This window comes from Rhinichthys klamathensis, unplaced genomic scaffold (assembly GCF_029890125.1).
Source record: "Rhinichthys klamathensis goyatoka isolate OS25496 unplaced genomic scaffold, OSU_Roscu_1.1 h1tg000297l_1, whole genome shotgun sequence".
NCBI classification, from domain to species: Eukaryota; Metazoa; Chordata; class Actinopteri; order Cypriniformes; family Leuciscidae; genus Rhinichthys; species Rhinichthys klamathensis.
In genome coordinates this window covers 470044-486015 of record NW_026606816.1, presented here as the reverse complement: position 1 = coordinate 486015, position 15972 = coordinate 470044, and the positions used below count along the sequence as shown (strand labels likewise).

Here is a 15972-nt window from a genome sequence, read left to right as displayed (position 1 = left end):
TATTCTGTAACAAGAACAGCTCGTTCAGTGTGTCACACGTCATCACGCTATTTCTACGTCAGCGCACATGCAGTCCTTTCAGTTTCGGTTCTCAATCCATTCAAGTGTTCACATGTTCTCTGGATCAGATTAGAAAAGGAATAAACACCGCTTTCAATCCGATGGACGTCTCATTGGGATCGAGCTCACTCGGGTCGATGAAGGCGTTCACATGAAGGCTTTCAGTCCGTCAATCCCATTACTGACGGATTATTTGGTTGCATGTAAACGTAGCCAGTGACAAATGTGTGATTATATTTAAATATCAGAAATGTGTTTAAAAATCATATCACCTCATTGAAAAAATGTATATCGCAATATATTTTGATATTGAATTATTGTCCACCCTTAAGTCGACTAGAAACATGTCTAGCCCTAGAATATTGTGATGAAACTGACCGAATGTGAAGTGTGTGTGACTGTGTTTTGAGGTGTGTGTGGTTGTGTGAGGTGTGTGTGGTTGTGTTTTGAAGTGTGTGTGACGGTGTTTTGAGGTGTGTGTGGTTGTGTTTTGCTGCAGTTGCTGGCTGTGGAGCTGCTGAACGTGCTTCACCGGCTCCTGCTGACCCGTGACCCGCAGAGCATGCAGTTACAGGTGACGACGGTGGTGCAGAAAACCATCCGCGCCGCACAGGAGCACCTGCAGCACATCAGGAGTGAGTCCACATCACACACACATGTTCAGTTCGGACTGACCAGCTCATCTGAAGCGTTAGGAAGCAATCTAGAAAATAAGCGTCTCCTAATCTGTTGCCTGACACTTCTATCCATCTTATTCCTGATCTTACTGTGTTTTGAATTATGGGTGGCACTTCCGGTTTGGGGAACTTCCATTCAAAAACACTGAAACCAATCATTTTAAATCATAAGGTTGCCCTAGAAATAAAGCTGATCCGTCAGTTTTCCTTCATGCTTTATTTTCAGACATCATGAAAATAACGTAACATTTTTATTTTAACGTGACCATGTTATAAGGAGAATATCTGTGGCAGTCGCTGCTTTCTTCTCCTCATGATTATTTAGTTTTTGTCCTTTGCACTCCGCTGTAATATGAAAAAGGACAACATCGCCTGCACATCTGTGTTCTGTTCTCACGATTTAATTTACGATATATCCCACTAATAATTCACTGGAATGCACAAAGAATCTCGTTTTTCTCCTCGAATTCTCACGTCTCTTTCCAGGTAAATAGAATTTATTATCTGTCAAAATGACGGATATCACTTTGAAAAAGAGTCACGCAATGCTGAAGTTAATGAACATTTTTGATTAAGGCAACGTACGTTACATAATACAGATACATACATATATATATATTACTACAGTGATATTTAACCCGTCCGTTATTGCTGTGGAAAGAGTCGCGCTTTTGGGATTATTCATGGCCTGTTGACAGTTCCTTGTTGATGCTTTTACACTTTTAAATGTCCTTTTAATGTGCAATGGTTGAAGGCTGAGTAGAATAATGTCTTATTTATATCTAATAATTATCTTATTGTACCCAGTTTTTTATAAAAAACGTATTGCGTTTATAGAGCGAACATTTCACTGATTGTGTTTCGTGCTGTGTTTGCATACTTCACCACAGCTGAAGTGAAATAAATGCAATATTTGTCAAATACACAGACTTTTCAGAGGTATTTTCATTCAATACTTCATGTACTGCTTAATACAGCGTCTGTTTGTACAAGAATAACGTTCAAAATAAGCCTATACTATTTATAAACCAATGTAGTGAGGTCTACGTTTTTTAAATCAGTTTTATTTTGATAAACATGACACAATATAAAATCACGACTACATGAAAAGAGATTTTACGGTTATAAAACAGATTTGTGCGCATAAGTGGAACTGAAGGTGTTCGAATAAACACGAAACACACGTGATCGCTGTCATGCGGTGGATTCGGCCAATCGGGGATCAGCTGTGTCGTCACCAGAGCTCGTTCGTCGCGCTGACTGAGTCCTGCGGCGGCTCTCGAATCGCTCTCGCGCTACTTTGTTGGCATACGTCACAGTCACGGGGCGTCGGCACTGTATCAAGTCGGACACAATTTCTAACCAGCATGCACTGCTTCGAGTCAGCCGCGGACCGGTCTGCGCAGCGCTGCATGAAGACGAACAAGCCTTTGGTGTCAGCTGAACCACTGGAACCAGCCGCGAGCCTGTCAGTGTTTGCATACTTCACGACAATTGCCCAGCTGTCCCAAGCTGGCGTTAGCCTATAAGATTTCAACTAAAGTGGAGAAGGGAGGAGTTGGATGCGAGATCAATCGAGTGGTAGCTGATGATAATAACTGTGTGTGTGTGTTGTGGCAGCTGTGGAGGGGGACGAGGAGTGTGTGTCAGTGCTCGGGGAAGGAGGCGACACCGGCGAGCTTGTGCCAGGTAAATCTCTGGTGTTCGCTGCGATGGAGCTGCTGGTGTTTATCCTGGTGCGACACCTTCCTCAGCTGAAGGAGGACGAGAGGAAAGAGGAGGAGAAGGAGAGACGCACTCCTCAACACCTGAGTGACGACAGCAGCAGACTGGTGGCAGCGTCAGTTACAGCCCTCGCAGAACTGCCCTCACTCTGCTCACCCGCAGGTACACACACACACACACACACATAGAGGCCTTAGGATGTAACATATGAAACATGATAGCCAGTGTATCTTAGTATGTGTGTGTGTGTGTAGGGAGCATGACGATCCTGCCCACGGTGCTGTTCCTGGTCACTGGAGTTCTGCGAGAGACGGCGGTTCAGACGATCGATCACTCCGTCCCGGCGCCGGTGTCTGCGGCTCTACAGGCCATCAAGACCCTCCTCAGCCCTCGAGCGGCCCGGAGCCCTGCGCTGATCCGCAGCAGCCTGGCCTCTGTGCTGGAGTTCTCACAGCCCGGTGAGAGTGAGTGTGAGAGTGAGTGTGAGAGTGAGTGTGAGAGTGAGAGTGAGTGTGAGTGTGAGAGTAAGTGTGAGTGTGAGAGTGAGAGTGAGTGTGAGAGTGAGAGTGAGAGTGAGTGTGAGAGTGAGAGTGAGAGTGAGTGTGAGAGTGAGAGTGAGTGTGAGAGTGAGTGTGAGTGTGAGAGTGAGTGTGAGAGTGAGTGTGAGAGTGAGTGTGAGAGTGTGAGAGTGAGTGTGAGAGTGAGTGTGAGAGTGAGTGTGAGAGTGAGTGTGAGAGTGAGAGTGAGAGTGAGTGTGAGAGTGAGTGTGAGAGTGAGAGTGAGAGTGAGAGTGAGAGTGAGTGTGAGAGTGAGTGTGAGAGTGAGTGTGAGAGTGAGTGTGAGAGTGAGAGTGAGTGTGAGAGTGAGAGTGAGAGTGAGAGTGAGAGTGAGAGTGAGTGTGAGAGTGAGTGTGAGAGTGAGTGTGAGAGTGAGAGTGAGTGTGAGAGTGAGAGTGAGAGTGAGTGTGAGAGTGAGAGTGAGAGTGAGTGTGAGAGTGAGAGTGAGAGTGAGAGTGAGTGTGAGAGTGAGTGTGAGAGTGAGAGTGAGTGTGAGAGTGAGTGTGAGAGTGAGTGTGAGAGTGAGTGTGAGAGTGAGTGTGAGAGTGAGTGTGAGAGTGAGAGTGAGAGTGAGTGTGAGAGTGAGTGTGAGAGTGAGTGTGAGAGTGAGTGTGAGAGTGAGTGTGAGAGTGAGAGTGAGAGTGAGTGTGAGAGTGAGAGTGAGAGTGAGTGTGAGAGTGAGAGTGAGAGTGAGAGTGAGTGTGAGAGTGAGTGTGAGAGTGAGAGTGAGTGTGAGAGTGAGTGTGAGAGTGAGTGTGAGAGTGAGTGTGAGAGTGAGTGTGAGAGTGAGTGTGAGAGTGAGTGTGAGAGTGAGTGTGAGAGTGAGTGTGAGAGTGAGTGAGAGAGTGAGTGAGTGTGAGAGTGAGTGAGTGTGAGAGTGAGTGAGTGTGAGAGTGAGTGAGTGTGAGAGTGAGTGAGTGTGAGAGTGAGAGTGAGTGAGTGTGAGAGTGAGTGTGAGAGTGAGTGAGTGTGAGAGTGAGTGTGAGAGTGAGTGAGTGTGAGAGTGAGTGTGAGAGTGAGTGAGTGTGAGAGTGAGTGTGAGTGTGAGAGTGAGAGTGAGTGTGAGAGTGAGTGTGAGAGTGAGTGTGAGAGTGAGTGTGAGAGTGAGTGTGAGAGTGAGTGTGAGTGTGAGAGTGAGTGTGAGAGTGAGTGTGAGAGTGAGTGTGAGAGTGAGTGTGAGAGTGAGTGTGAGAGTGAGTGTGAGAGTGAGAGTGAGTGTGAGAGTGAGTGTGAGAGTGAGTGTGAGAGTGAGTGTGAGAGTGAGTGTGAGAGTGAGTGTGAGAGTGAGTGTGAGAGTGAGTGTGAGAGTGAGTGTGAGTGTGAGAGTGAGTGTGAGAGTGAGTGAGGAGTGAGTGTGAGTGTGTGGTGTGAGTGTGAGAGTGAGTGTGGGTGAGTGTGTGAGGTGAGTGTGAGTGGTGTGAGTGTGTGGTGTGTGTGAGTGTGAGTGTGAGGGTGTGTGTGAGGTGTGTGTGGAGTGGTGAGTGTGTGGTGGTGTGGTGTGTGTGTGAGGTGAGTGTGAGGTGAGTGTGGGTGAGTGTGTGGTGTGTGTGTGGTGGTGTGTGTGAGTGGTTGAGTGTGGGTGTGGTGGTGTGGAGTGGTGAGTGTGTGGTGAGTGAGTGTGAGAGTGTGTGTGTGGTGTGAGTGTGAGAGTGTGTGTGAGAGTGAGGTGGTGAGGTGGAGTGTGAGTGTGGGTGGTGTGGAGTGGTGTGAGAGTGAGTGTGGTGTGGTGTGGTGTGAGTGTGGTGTGAGTGTGGGTGAGTGTGAGTGTGAGTGTGAGTGGTGTGAGTGTGGTGGTGTTGGGTGGAGTGTGAGTGTGAGTGTGGTGTGAGGTGGGTGTGTGAGTGTGAGTGGTGTGTGAAGTGTGAGTGGTGAGAGTGAGTGTGAGAGTGAGTGTGAGAGTGAGTGTGAGAGTGAGTGTGAGAGTGAGTGAGTGTGAGAGTGAGTGAGTGTGAGAGTGAGTGTGAGAGTGAGTGAGTGTGAGAGTGAGTGTGAGAGTGAGTGTGAGAGTGAGTGTGAGAGTGAGTGTGAGAGTGTGAGAGTGAGTGAGTGTGAGAGTGAGTGTGAGAGTGAGTGAGTGTGAGAGTGAGTGAGTGTGAGAGTGAGTGAGTGTGAGAGTGAGTGTGAGAGTGAGTGTGAGAGTGATTTTGTCTGACCTGGGCCCGTATGTATAAAACTTCTAAGAAATGCTCTTAAGAATAGTATTAAGCTTTGACTTAAGTGTCAGAAAATACTTAGTAAAGAGTAGGACTTTTCTAAGAGTAGGAGACTTTTATCAAGCAGCTAAAAGCAACTTTCAGTAAAGTATAAGACTGATTCTTAAGTGCTGACTGAAGTGGGACTTAAGTGCTGCAAACTAACGACTACAATGATGTCAACGCAAAATGGCCGCCCTCACCCTCTGAATCAGCCAATAGAGAGCCTGCAAGGGTGAGGTCACAGTAGCATGACACCAATTATTTAATGTAATTATAATAAAATAATTTAATTAAGACACTGAAACTTTAATATTTAAATGTATTTTTTTAAATTGCTTTGCATTGTGCAAAATTATCACAAAATTAGTATTGAAGGAAAATTGTCAGATTCACCCTTTACTCAAATAGTATTAAAAATGTGTTAAATATTTTGTAAGCGTATTGTGTAGTTGTGCCTGGAGTCAATTGTTTATTTGTCATAACACAATAAAACATTCCAAATTGTACAGACATCATTTTTAGCCAGCCTTTAATACATATAAATTATAAACAGGTGAAAAAACAAGAGAGGACAATGAAATGTTAAGAAATGATTATTTTGCAGACAATGTATGATTTTTTTTTCTCCTGTGAGCTTTTTAATTTTTTCTAAAACCTGTAGCTGTAGTTTGCCCTTATTTGTCAGTTAATATTTTTAAAATAATATTGATCTGCCTGCAATGACACCATTATATGAGAACTGAACTGAGCTGGACGATGACATCACTGTTTTCTCCGGAGCGGCTGTAGAGATAAATTAACTAAATAGATAACTAATGATTTTTTACAATGGAAATTAAAGCTTAAGTTCTGCCAGGAAGACTAAATTGTCACGTCACCCGGGGGTCCTTCATCTCTCCATACCTCATTCCTCCCGGGGGTCGGCTGCGCTCCGCCTGCGTCTTCATGCAGTAAAAACAGACTCCGTTACCCTCGGATTGCGAGCTACGGACAGGGCCTACGCAACAGAACTTTATAACACATTTATAACTTACTTAAGCAGGACAATGACACTATTTTCTTCTAGAGCTGCTGTACAGCCAAGACTAACTTTGTTGCATAATTTTCCTGTAATCTCAGTAAAGCTGCTTCTGTATTGTAAAAAGCACTAGAAATAAAGGTGACTTGAAATAATTTTGTCAGATAAATACTTTCACTAAGTTTAGTGTTTTGTTCTTCCCTCATATTTTAAAATATTAAAAAAATATTAATATAAAAATATTTTCCTCATAAAAGGTTGAAGCAAACTTGTAGGGTCATTAAAAAAAAAAAAAAAAAAAAACTCTGCACATCACTTTTGGCCACCACTGTATATTTGGTGTGGTCAGTGTCACAATAGTGCTATTCAAGAGCCTATAACTGTGGACTGAAGGGCCCGAGTCATCACCGGTGCACTGCTGCATTCCAGTCTCCAAAAATATAATTATTACTTTAATTTCATTGCTATAAAACTTTTTTAAAAGGTAAGATACAAAAAGAATACCTTGATGATTAAACCTTTTTATTGTTTGATCAACTCATTTAACTACAATACATCACATTTTCGTTGAAAAGTGCATGGCCTAACCTCTCTGCTGCCATCTTCTTACTCCTAACTAGGTTAGGAGACCTCCCAAGGTCTCTTAAAGAATTTAGGAGCTGAGACCAAGTCTTAACACTTAGGAACCTTTATGAATCACGCTTATTCTTAAGTTTAGGAATAAGAGTAAAATTATGTAATTCTTAGAATTTTGACAGACTTGAGACTAAAATTTTACTCTGAGTGGCTTTATACATTCGGGCCCTGTTCTCTCTCTCCTGCAGAGGCGTGTGTGGCCGGTGTGGATGAGGTCAGTCTGCTGACGGCCGTCACACTGTTCCTGCTGTCGGCCAGTGATGAGCTGATCGGCGTCTCCGTCCTGCAGAACGGCTGTATTGAGCGGTTCAGACACGGACTCTCTTCTGCAGACCCCTGGGTGAGTGACACACACACACACTGACACTTTATTTAGATGTGCTATTCATAGTACCGTCTGCAACAGCGTGTCACTGTAGAGTACGTTTGCTCTGATAAGTAGCACATATTTAAAGTGCTTCTATTATGTGATTCTGAAGGTTCATAATGTGGTTTTGGAGCAGGTTTACATTCATCCAGTGTCAAAAAACACTTTAATGTCCTCATAATCTCCACTGCAGCATCAGCTCTTTCCTCTCAGTGTCTGAAGCGCTTCGATCAAGGATTCAGTCTCTCTAAGCCCCGCCTCTCTGAGAGCTGCTCTGCTGTGATTGGTCAGATGACTCAGTCTGCTGTGATTAGTCGGAAACCAAACGCTCATTATCATATCTGAATCTCAGCTCTTGATCACAGTGATACGAACAGTAATGATGGCGTGGGTTTCACCGTATCACTCTCAGACAACAGCGTCTTCTCGACATGAACAACACGAACCAACTCTTCCAGTCTCAGACAAACACTGATAAACTAATCAGTGATCAGTTTATCAGTGATCAGTTTATCAGTGATCAGTTTATCAGTGATCAGTTTATCAGTGATCAGTTTATCAGTGATCAGTTTATCAGTGATCAGTTTATCAGTGATCAGTTTATCAGTGATCGGTTTAATCAGTGATCGGTTTAATCAGTGATCAGTTTATTAGTGATCGGTTTATCAGTGATCGGTTTATCAGTGATCAGTTTATCAGTGATCAGTTTATCAGTGATCAGTTTATCAGTGATCGGTTTAATCAGTGATCGGTTTAATCAGTGATCAGTTTATCAGTGATCGGTTTATCAGTGATCGGTTTATCAGTGATCAGTTTATCAGTGATCAGTTTATCAGTGATCAGTTTATCAGTTATCAGTTTATCAGTGATCGGTTTAATCAGTGATCAGTTTATCAGTGATCAGTTTATCAGTGATCAGTTTATCAGTGATCAGTTTATCAGTGATCAGTTTAATCAGTAATCACTAACACTGATAATACACTTGATAAACTACAGTGTTTGAGGGCGGGGCTAAGAGACGCTGTTCAGCCAATCAAGACCAGAGGCTGGCATTATGCTAATTAGTTACAAACCTAAGTGCACTGGCGTTTAAAAGTTTTGGATTGGTACGATTTGTAATGTTTCTGAAAGAGTCTCTTCTGCTCATCAAAGCTGCATTTATTTGATCCAAAATACAGTAAAACAGTGAAATATTACTCCAGTGTAAATCAGCTGTTTTCTATGTGAATATACAGTAAAGTGTAATTTATTCCTGTGATCAAAGCTGTATTTTCAGCATCATTACTCCAGTCTTCAGTGTCACAAGATCCTTCAGAAATCACTCTAATATGAGGATCTGATGCTCAAGAAACACTTATGATTATTATCAGTGTTGAATTGACAATGTTGTGCACAATTTTTTTTCAGGATTCTTTGAAAAAAAGAAAGTTCAAAAGAACAGAATTTATTTGAAATAGAATCTTTTGTAACATTATAAATGTCTTTACTGTCACCTTTGATCAATTTAATTAATCCTTGCTGAATAAAAGTATTAATTTCTTTATTTCTTTCCTCCAAAAAATTAAAAAAAAATTCTTACTGACCCCAAACTTTTGAAAGGTAGTATTCAATGTTACAAAAGCTTTCGATTTCAGATAAATGCTGTTCTTTTGAACTTTCTATTCATCAAAGAAACCTAAATTAAAAATGTAAAGAACTGTTTTCAACACTGATAATGATCATAAGTGTTTCTTGAGCATCAGATCCTCATATTAGAGTGATTTCATGTGACACTGAAGACTGGAGTAATGATGCTGGAAATACAGGAATAAATTACACTTTACTATATATTCACATAGAAAACAGCTGATTTACACTACAATAATATTTCACTGTTTTTACTGTAGTTTTTGTATTTTTAATCAAATAAACGCAGCCTTGGTGAGCAGAAGAGACTATTAAAAATCTTACCGATCCCCAACGTTTGAACGGCAGTGTGCGTTCATCAGGAAGTGAGACTGAATTACTGACGACTCGTTTCAGTTCAGAATCACTTCTTTCTTTTGAGAGACAAAACCTCCTTTTATCTGCACCTTACAACATTGATCTGCTCTTTTAACTTTGAAACTTTGCAGATCTTTTACTCTCACAAACATCTCTATTACACACTACATGAAAGGGACTATCAGGAACAGCACAACAGAGGCACTTTAAAGCATGGATGTTTCTTCTGTGTGTGTGTGTGTGTGTGTGTGTGCTCAGACTCAGGCGCGCTGCTGTCAGCTGCTGCTGTCGGTGTTCCAGCACCCGTGCCGGGCTCTCTCGGCTCCCTACATCCACTCGCTGGCCCCGGGGCTCGTGGAGCAGCTGAGGAGCGTGGAGCAGAACCGGCCCGCCACCCCTGCCCAACTACAGGCCGTACAGGACGGGGTTAAAGTGCTGGAGAGCCTCGTCGCCATGGCAGAGGAACACAGCCGTAAGCGTTACCCTGTAAAGCCTACTGTATCATATTTGATACGCAAACACCTTTACGATAAATTATCTGGAGGGTATTTTAAGCTGAAATTTCAAGTCAAGTCATCCTCATTTATATAGCGCTTTTAACATTGTAGATTGTTTCAAAGCAGCTTTACAGAGATAAACTTAATATAATTTAAGGTAACAGAGATTGGTTTGGTTTTATAGCGGTTCTTGAATAATGTTATTTTCCAGCTAAAGTTAGTTTTGATTGATTCACTTCTGTTGAAATGATCATTTGTTATTAAATTAGGGGCCGCTAAGACGACACCGTTCTCTCTACACAGACTTTAAACTGAACCTGTGATAAACACTGATGGCGTTCACATGCGCATTAAGAACTGATTCTATAGTTATGTGCGTTTGAATATATGTGCGCAGGTTTGTAATTCCCTACAAACCATGTCTAAACAAACTACTTGTCTTGCCTATAAATTTTGATACAGAATTTTATTTTATCACTTCGGGGTTGGTACGTGAACCCTAATTTCCACAACGCTTTATCTGTAGAGTGGAATAGGGATCCTCCATAGACACATTCTGGGCACACCATAGACAAGATTCATCTAGTGGAAAGGGGCGTAATATGTCACCTTTCCTCTGGGGTCCTTCATTTCAGAGTCACACTCAGGACCTTCGGGTCCAAATGGGCCGGAAGGGTGGGATTAATATTTATTAAAAAAAATCATCTTTTTTTTTTTACTTGTTTTTATAATATTTTTTCTTTTCTTTTTTGGTGTTTTGAGATAATTTCAAAAATAAAAATGCTTTATAATTAATATTAATGCAATAATTATGACCCATTTTTTCCCGATTGAATATAAAGGAAATTTTTTTTTTTGTTTTTTTTTTTTTTACAGCTGTATTTCATTTTAGAGTCAAGCCTAGGCCTCATGAAAGCAATTTTTGAAATGAGATGGATGCCATTTGGTGGACAAACTGAGCATTTTAAAAATTCAAAACCCATATGTAATCTGAATTTATTAGTGTGTATGTGTATAAAAGTGTGTGTGTGTGTGGATGTGTCTGTTTTGCACTCTTGATGTTTTATAGATTCACCCCTTCACTGTTGTGTGCTTTTTTTCTGAATCGTGGCTGATTTGTAGATTGTACGCACAAAAAAACTCTATTTTCACATTTTTGCCAATTTCCCATTCATTTCCTATGCGGGTCCACTTGGACCCGAAGGTCCTGAGTGTGACTATTTTTTTTACAACCACTTAGACTATTCAAATCCTGTCCCCAATTTTTTTGGGTGTTCATATACCAAGTACCAACAAAGTCACCAAATTTCGGACCATTCCGATGAAGCTATGATTTAAAAAAATATATATATTTAAATGCTTCGGGTCCATTTGGGCCGAAGGACCCCAGAGGGTTAAATGGTCAATACTGCTGTAAAACCTTTTAAAAACACTAAAGCCAATGTATACTGTGTGCCAGTTTGATCACTATATTAGCATAAAAATCATGTCATGTCAGCTTCATGTCAAGTTCTTCCCTTAACCCGGTCTGTGTCCCGCAGGAGTTCAGTTGCTGGCTCTGCTGGTGCCGACGCTCATCTCATACTTGCTGGACGAGACGAGCTTCTCCACGGCCCCCAGCTGCTCCACAGGCCTGCACGAGTTCGCCCTGCAGAACCTGATGCACATCGGCCCGCTGTACCCCGCGGCCTTCAAGACCGTCATCGGGGCGGCGCCAGAACTCAAGACCCGGCTCGAGGCGGCCATCAGATCCACACAGGCCAACAGCAGAGCCAAGGCGGCGGCCAGACAGGCTCAGCCCAGTGTGCAAGCGGCGCCCACCATCAAACTCAAGACCAGCTTCTTCTAGTCCATCACCTGGGTGTCTGTAGAACGCTGAAGCGAATAAAAGTTACAGTGACACTGTCATAAATCATAAGGATCTGTTACAAGCATTACATCTTGTTTGTTTTTATGGGCACATTTGAAATGCACCTTAAGTCAAACTTAATAACCTACTTTTGAAAGCTCACGTTACACTGGTGGAAATAGACATTCCCATTTACCTGAATATTTCCATGAACACATTCCCATGTTGTTGTTTTTTTAACTGTGTTGCTTTTTATTATTTTCTATCTGATCATAATTTAAGCCTCATATTATCATATTTATCAATTTTCCAGAAATTTCACAAAAGTGTGTGGTTTTTGGTCAGTAATGATCATTGTTTTAAAGATTCAAGTATAAACTACTTGACTTCTGCTGTGATTGTCTATGAATTCGGCTGAATCGCTGTTTAAATGTAGTTGCGGACTGGGAGTCTATTGAATATTTTAGAGTTGCTCAATGCTGGAGTTCTTGTTTGAGCTTTTAATAACTTGATTATGTCTGCCTTTCATTGCCTGTCATTCATTAAGTAAAAATATGTAATATATGCACCATTGCCTGTCATTCATATATAAATAATGTCCCAAAAGCCATCCATAAGAGACTAGATAGTTGATCTGCACAGGTGTTCTTATGTATTCAAGCTATCGGGTGTAAAACCTAAGATATAAGCTTGATTCCCCCGACCTGCAGCTGATCTCACTGGTTAAGGCTAGGTAGGGTGAGGGATTAGTGTTTGTAGACGATCAGGAGTGCCTAAATGGGCGTGGCCTAAGCCTATAAAGATCGCTAATTTTGGCCAAAATACCAGGTTTAAATAGACTGAAGCGACACATCCTGGCAGATTGCAGTAGTGCGGCAGGCTACCCAATACTCGTTCCCTTACTCTCAGGGAACCGAGGTTACGTTAGTAACCGAGTACGTTCCCTTTCGAGAACGGTCACTTCGTATTGCGTAGCTATTACGCAGTGGGGACGCAATGTAAAACGCTGCACATTAGCAACTGGCTGAATTACCTGGAGCCTAGGGAAACACCCCGAGGCTCAACAGAACAGGCCATAATCAGTCTCCCAGTATAGTGACACTAACCAGACAGAGTCGGGTTCATGAATGAAACCGGGGCTCCTAACCGTCCTAGGACTACTTGTGCTAGACAGTACATGCTAGACAGATAAAAAAACAGACACTGTCGGGTTAATATCACACTGAGAGGACCCTGGCCTGCAGGCAAGACCTCCAGATTATAAAATCTGACAAATGTGGACGGTGAGGACCAGCCGGCCGCTGCACAAATGTCTTGAATTGGCACACCACTGGACCAAGCCCACGAGGAGGCCATGCCTCTCGTGGAATGGGCTTTAGCGCTTATGGGACAGACCTGGCCCACAGAGGCGTATGCCAGCGAGATGGCGTCCACTATCTATCTGGATAGTCTCTGCTTCGTGACCGGAACCCCTTTGGTGCGGCCGCCGAAGCAAACAAAAAGCTGTTCTGACTGCCTAACCGGCGCAGAACGCTCTAAGTATATCTTTAGAGCCCTAGCGGGACACAGCTGATTAGCGCCGCCATCATTTTCTGAGGGTGGAAGTGCTAACAGAGTAATGAAAGGAGTGATTGTGTGCACATCCCATCTTCTGGCAGGTGCAGGACAAGAAGAAATAATGAAGTAAAAGAAAATGTAATGTCTGCAACACTGCTTTATGCTCCCATATTTAATAAAAAAGCAACGTTTTGACCCCACTGGATTTTCTTCAGGCAAATGGTGGACACATTTAATACAGGGATATAAATAGGTCTCACAATCAACTGACCCACTAAGTGATTTCAATTCATTTAATTAGCTAATAGCCCCACCCATAATACAATTAAGAGAACACTCATATAAGAATACTCAACAAACCCATAACCAACATAACACACAACATTACAAAAAAAAAGAAAAACGGACAGAGTAATGACCTGAGCTCTGAACGGAGTTGAGATCACCTTAGGTACATAACCGTGCCTTGGCTTGAGAAAGACTCTGGAGTCATTTATCCCAAATTCCAGGCAGGATGGGCTCATGGAAAGCGCCTGCAAATCTCCCACTCGCTTGACTGATGCCAAGCCAGCAGCAGAGCAGTCTACAGTGAAAGTGGTTTGAGGTCGACCGTCTGTAGCGGTTCGAACGGGGGGTGCCATCCTAAGGACCCGTCCTAAGTAACCCCAAGGACCGTGGAAAGGTCCCACGCCGGTATAGTGGGAGGCCTGGGGAGGTTCAACCTCCTGGCTCCTTTGAGAAAACGAACGATAAGGGCGTTTCTCCCCAGCGACTGGCCAGCCACAGGAGCACGGTGAGCTGCCGTGGCCGCCACTTACACTTTGAGCGTGGTTTGGGAGCGACCCGCATCCAGGAGCTCTTGTAAGAAAGAGCACCACTGACACTTCACATGAGTGGGGCTCAAAGTCTCTGGCTGAGCACCAGCCAGCGAATACTGGCCACTTTAAAGCATAGAGGCGTCTTGTAGACGTTGCTCTAGCCACAGTGATGGTGTTTAAGACCTTTTCTGGAAGGTCCCTGAAAACCAGTTCAGGGGCCATACATGGAGTCGGGGCGAGGGTGCCAGATCGTCCCGTTCGCCTGTGTGAGGAGGTCCTTCCTCAATGGCACTGGCCAGGGAACAGTGTCCATCATCCGTGCCAGCTCTGGAAACCACACCTGGGTTTGCTCTCCTTGATCCTTCTGATGACCTTAGGGATCATAGAGACCGGCGGGAACGCATACAGCGGGCGTCTGGGCCATGGGTGGCCATCTGGGCCAGCGCGTCCCTGTTCTTTGAAAAGAACGTTGCGCAGTGAGTGTTGTTCCTGGAGGTCGACCTCTGCCCTGCCTAACACACTCCATTTCAGACGAACCGTCTCAGAGTTGAGACCACTCGCCTGGAGACAGCATGTCCACATTTTGGACTCCTGGAACATGCGCAGCTCTCAGGGAGCGTGGGTTGGCATGCCACCAATGAGGGGCTTTCTGAATACTTGAAATGTGATTTTTACAAATCCGTTTTAAGCTACATCCATATGTGGTTTGAAATCCTATTCAAATTGCATTTCTGGAAATCCATTTCAGCCTGTCTGCTCTGATAGGATTTTGTGTGGTTTATGTGACTTTCTCAAGCCACATAAAATGTAAACATCAGACGTTGTTATGGGAAACAAGGTTGTGTTGTTCCAAAGTGCGGCACAGCAGAAAATGACAATATAACGGAGACATATTTTGAAACCGGTGGAGACAATAACGCGAAAAAAAGCCACTCATCCCAGCCTCCGGTTCTGCGGCTGGAAGAGCATAGTCCAGTGCTCAGCTACACATTTCCATGTTTAAATAAGACAACATCTGTATCGCAAACCCCTACATGTTGCGGTTAGTGTTGTTTTAGGTGTATACTTACCAAACGCAACATCGTTGCCATGAAAACCGACAGGACCGACACCCTGCACAGGGGCCCCGGAGACCCGACACCCTGCACAGGGGCCCCGGAGACCCGACACCCCGCACAGGGGCCCAGGAAACCCGACACCCCGCACAGGGGCCCCGGAGACCCGACACCCCGCACAGGGGTCCCGGAGACCCGACACCCTGCACAGGGGTCCCGGAGACCCGACACCCTGCACAGTGGCCCCGGAGACCCAACACCCTGCGCAGGGGCCCCAGAGACCCGACACCCTGCCCAGGGGCCCCGGAGACCCGACACCCTGCCCAGGGCCCCGGAGACCCGACACCCTGCACAGTGGCCCCGGAGACCCGACACCCTGCGCAGGGGCCCCAGAGACCCGACTCCCTGCGCAGGGGCCCCAGAGACCCGACACCCTGCCCAGGGGCCCCAGAGACCCGACACCCTGCCCAGGGGCCCCAGAGACCCGACACCCTGCCCAGGGGCCCCGGAGACCCGACACCCTGCCCAGGGGCCCCGGAGACCCGACACCCTGCCCAGGGCCCCGGAGACCCTAGCTGTGTGCGTCAGTGTTCCGAAGAAAAGAGTGTGTGTTTGTTTGGACTCATTGAGACTCAATGGTTCTCACGGTCTCATTTCCATCACCTGTGCTTCATGTCCTGTTTGTATGTTCAAATAACCTGACGGTTCATTCAGTCTCATTAGCTGAGCTCCGTTTCCCGTGTTTCCTGGTATTGTAGGTTTGATTATGGCTCTATATGCAGCTCTTGTGTTTATGATTGCATTTTGGATTCGTTTCTTGTTTTGTGGATTGTTGTCATGTGTTTTGACCCAACTTAGACTCTATTTAGTGTATGAATCATAATATTCTAATATTGTACATGTAATAAATACATGAATGAATATATTCAATATGCTTTTTAAACAGTTTTTGAATGCAATATTGCAACATAAATGATC

General features: G+C 44.2%; 1 protein-coding gene across 1 annotated transcript in view; it reads left to right on the top strand.

The window, feature by feature from the left end:
* heatr5b (HEAT repeat containing 5B) overlaps nucleotides 1–12132 on the top strand; it is a 68955-nt gene extending 56823 nt beyond the window's left edge. Inside the window, exons 30-35 of the mRNA XM_056270139.1 lie at nucleotides 560–695; nucleotides 2358–2624; nucleotides 2717–2920; nucleotides 7057–7208; nucleotides 9477–9690; nucleotides 11257–12132. Of these exons, the coding sequence (XP_056126114.1) occupies nucleotides 560–695; nucleotides 2358–2624; nucleotides 2717–2920; nucleotides 7057–7208; nucleotides 9477–9690; nucleotides 11257–11564 (1281 nt within the window). The 3' untranslated portion in view covers nucleotides 11565–12132. The remainder of the gene's footprint in view (nucleotides 1–559; nucleotides 696–2357; nucleotides 2625–2716; nucleotides 2921–7056; nucleotides 7209–9476; nucleotides 9691–11256) is intronic.
* Nucleotides 12133–15972: the final 3840 nt, after the last annotated feature.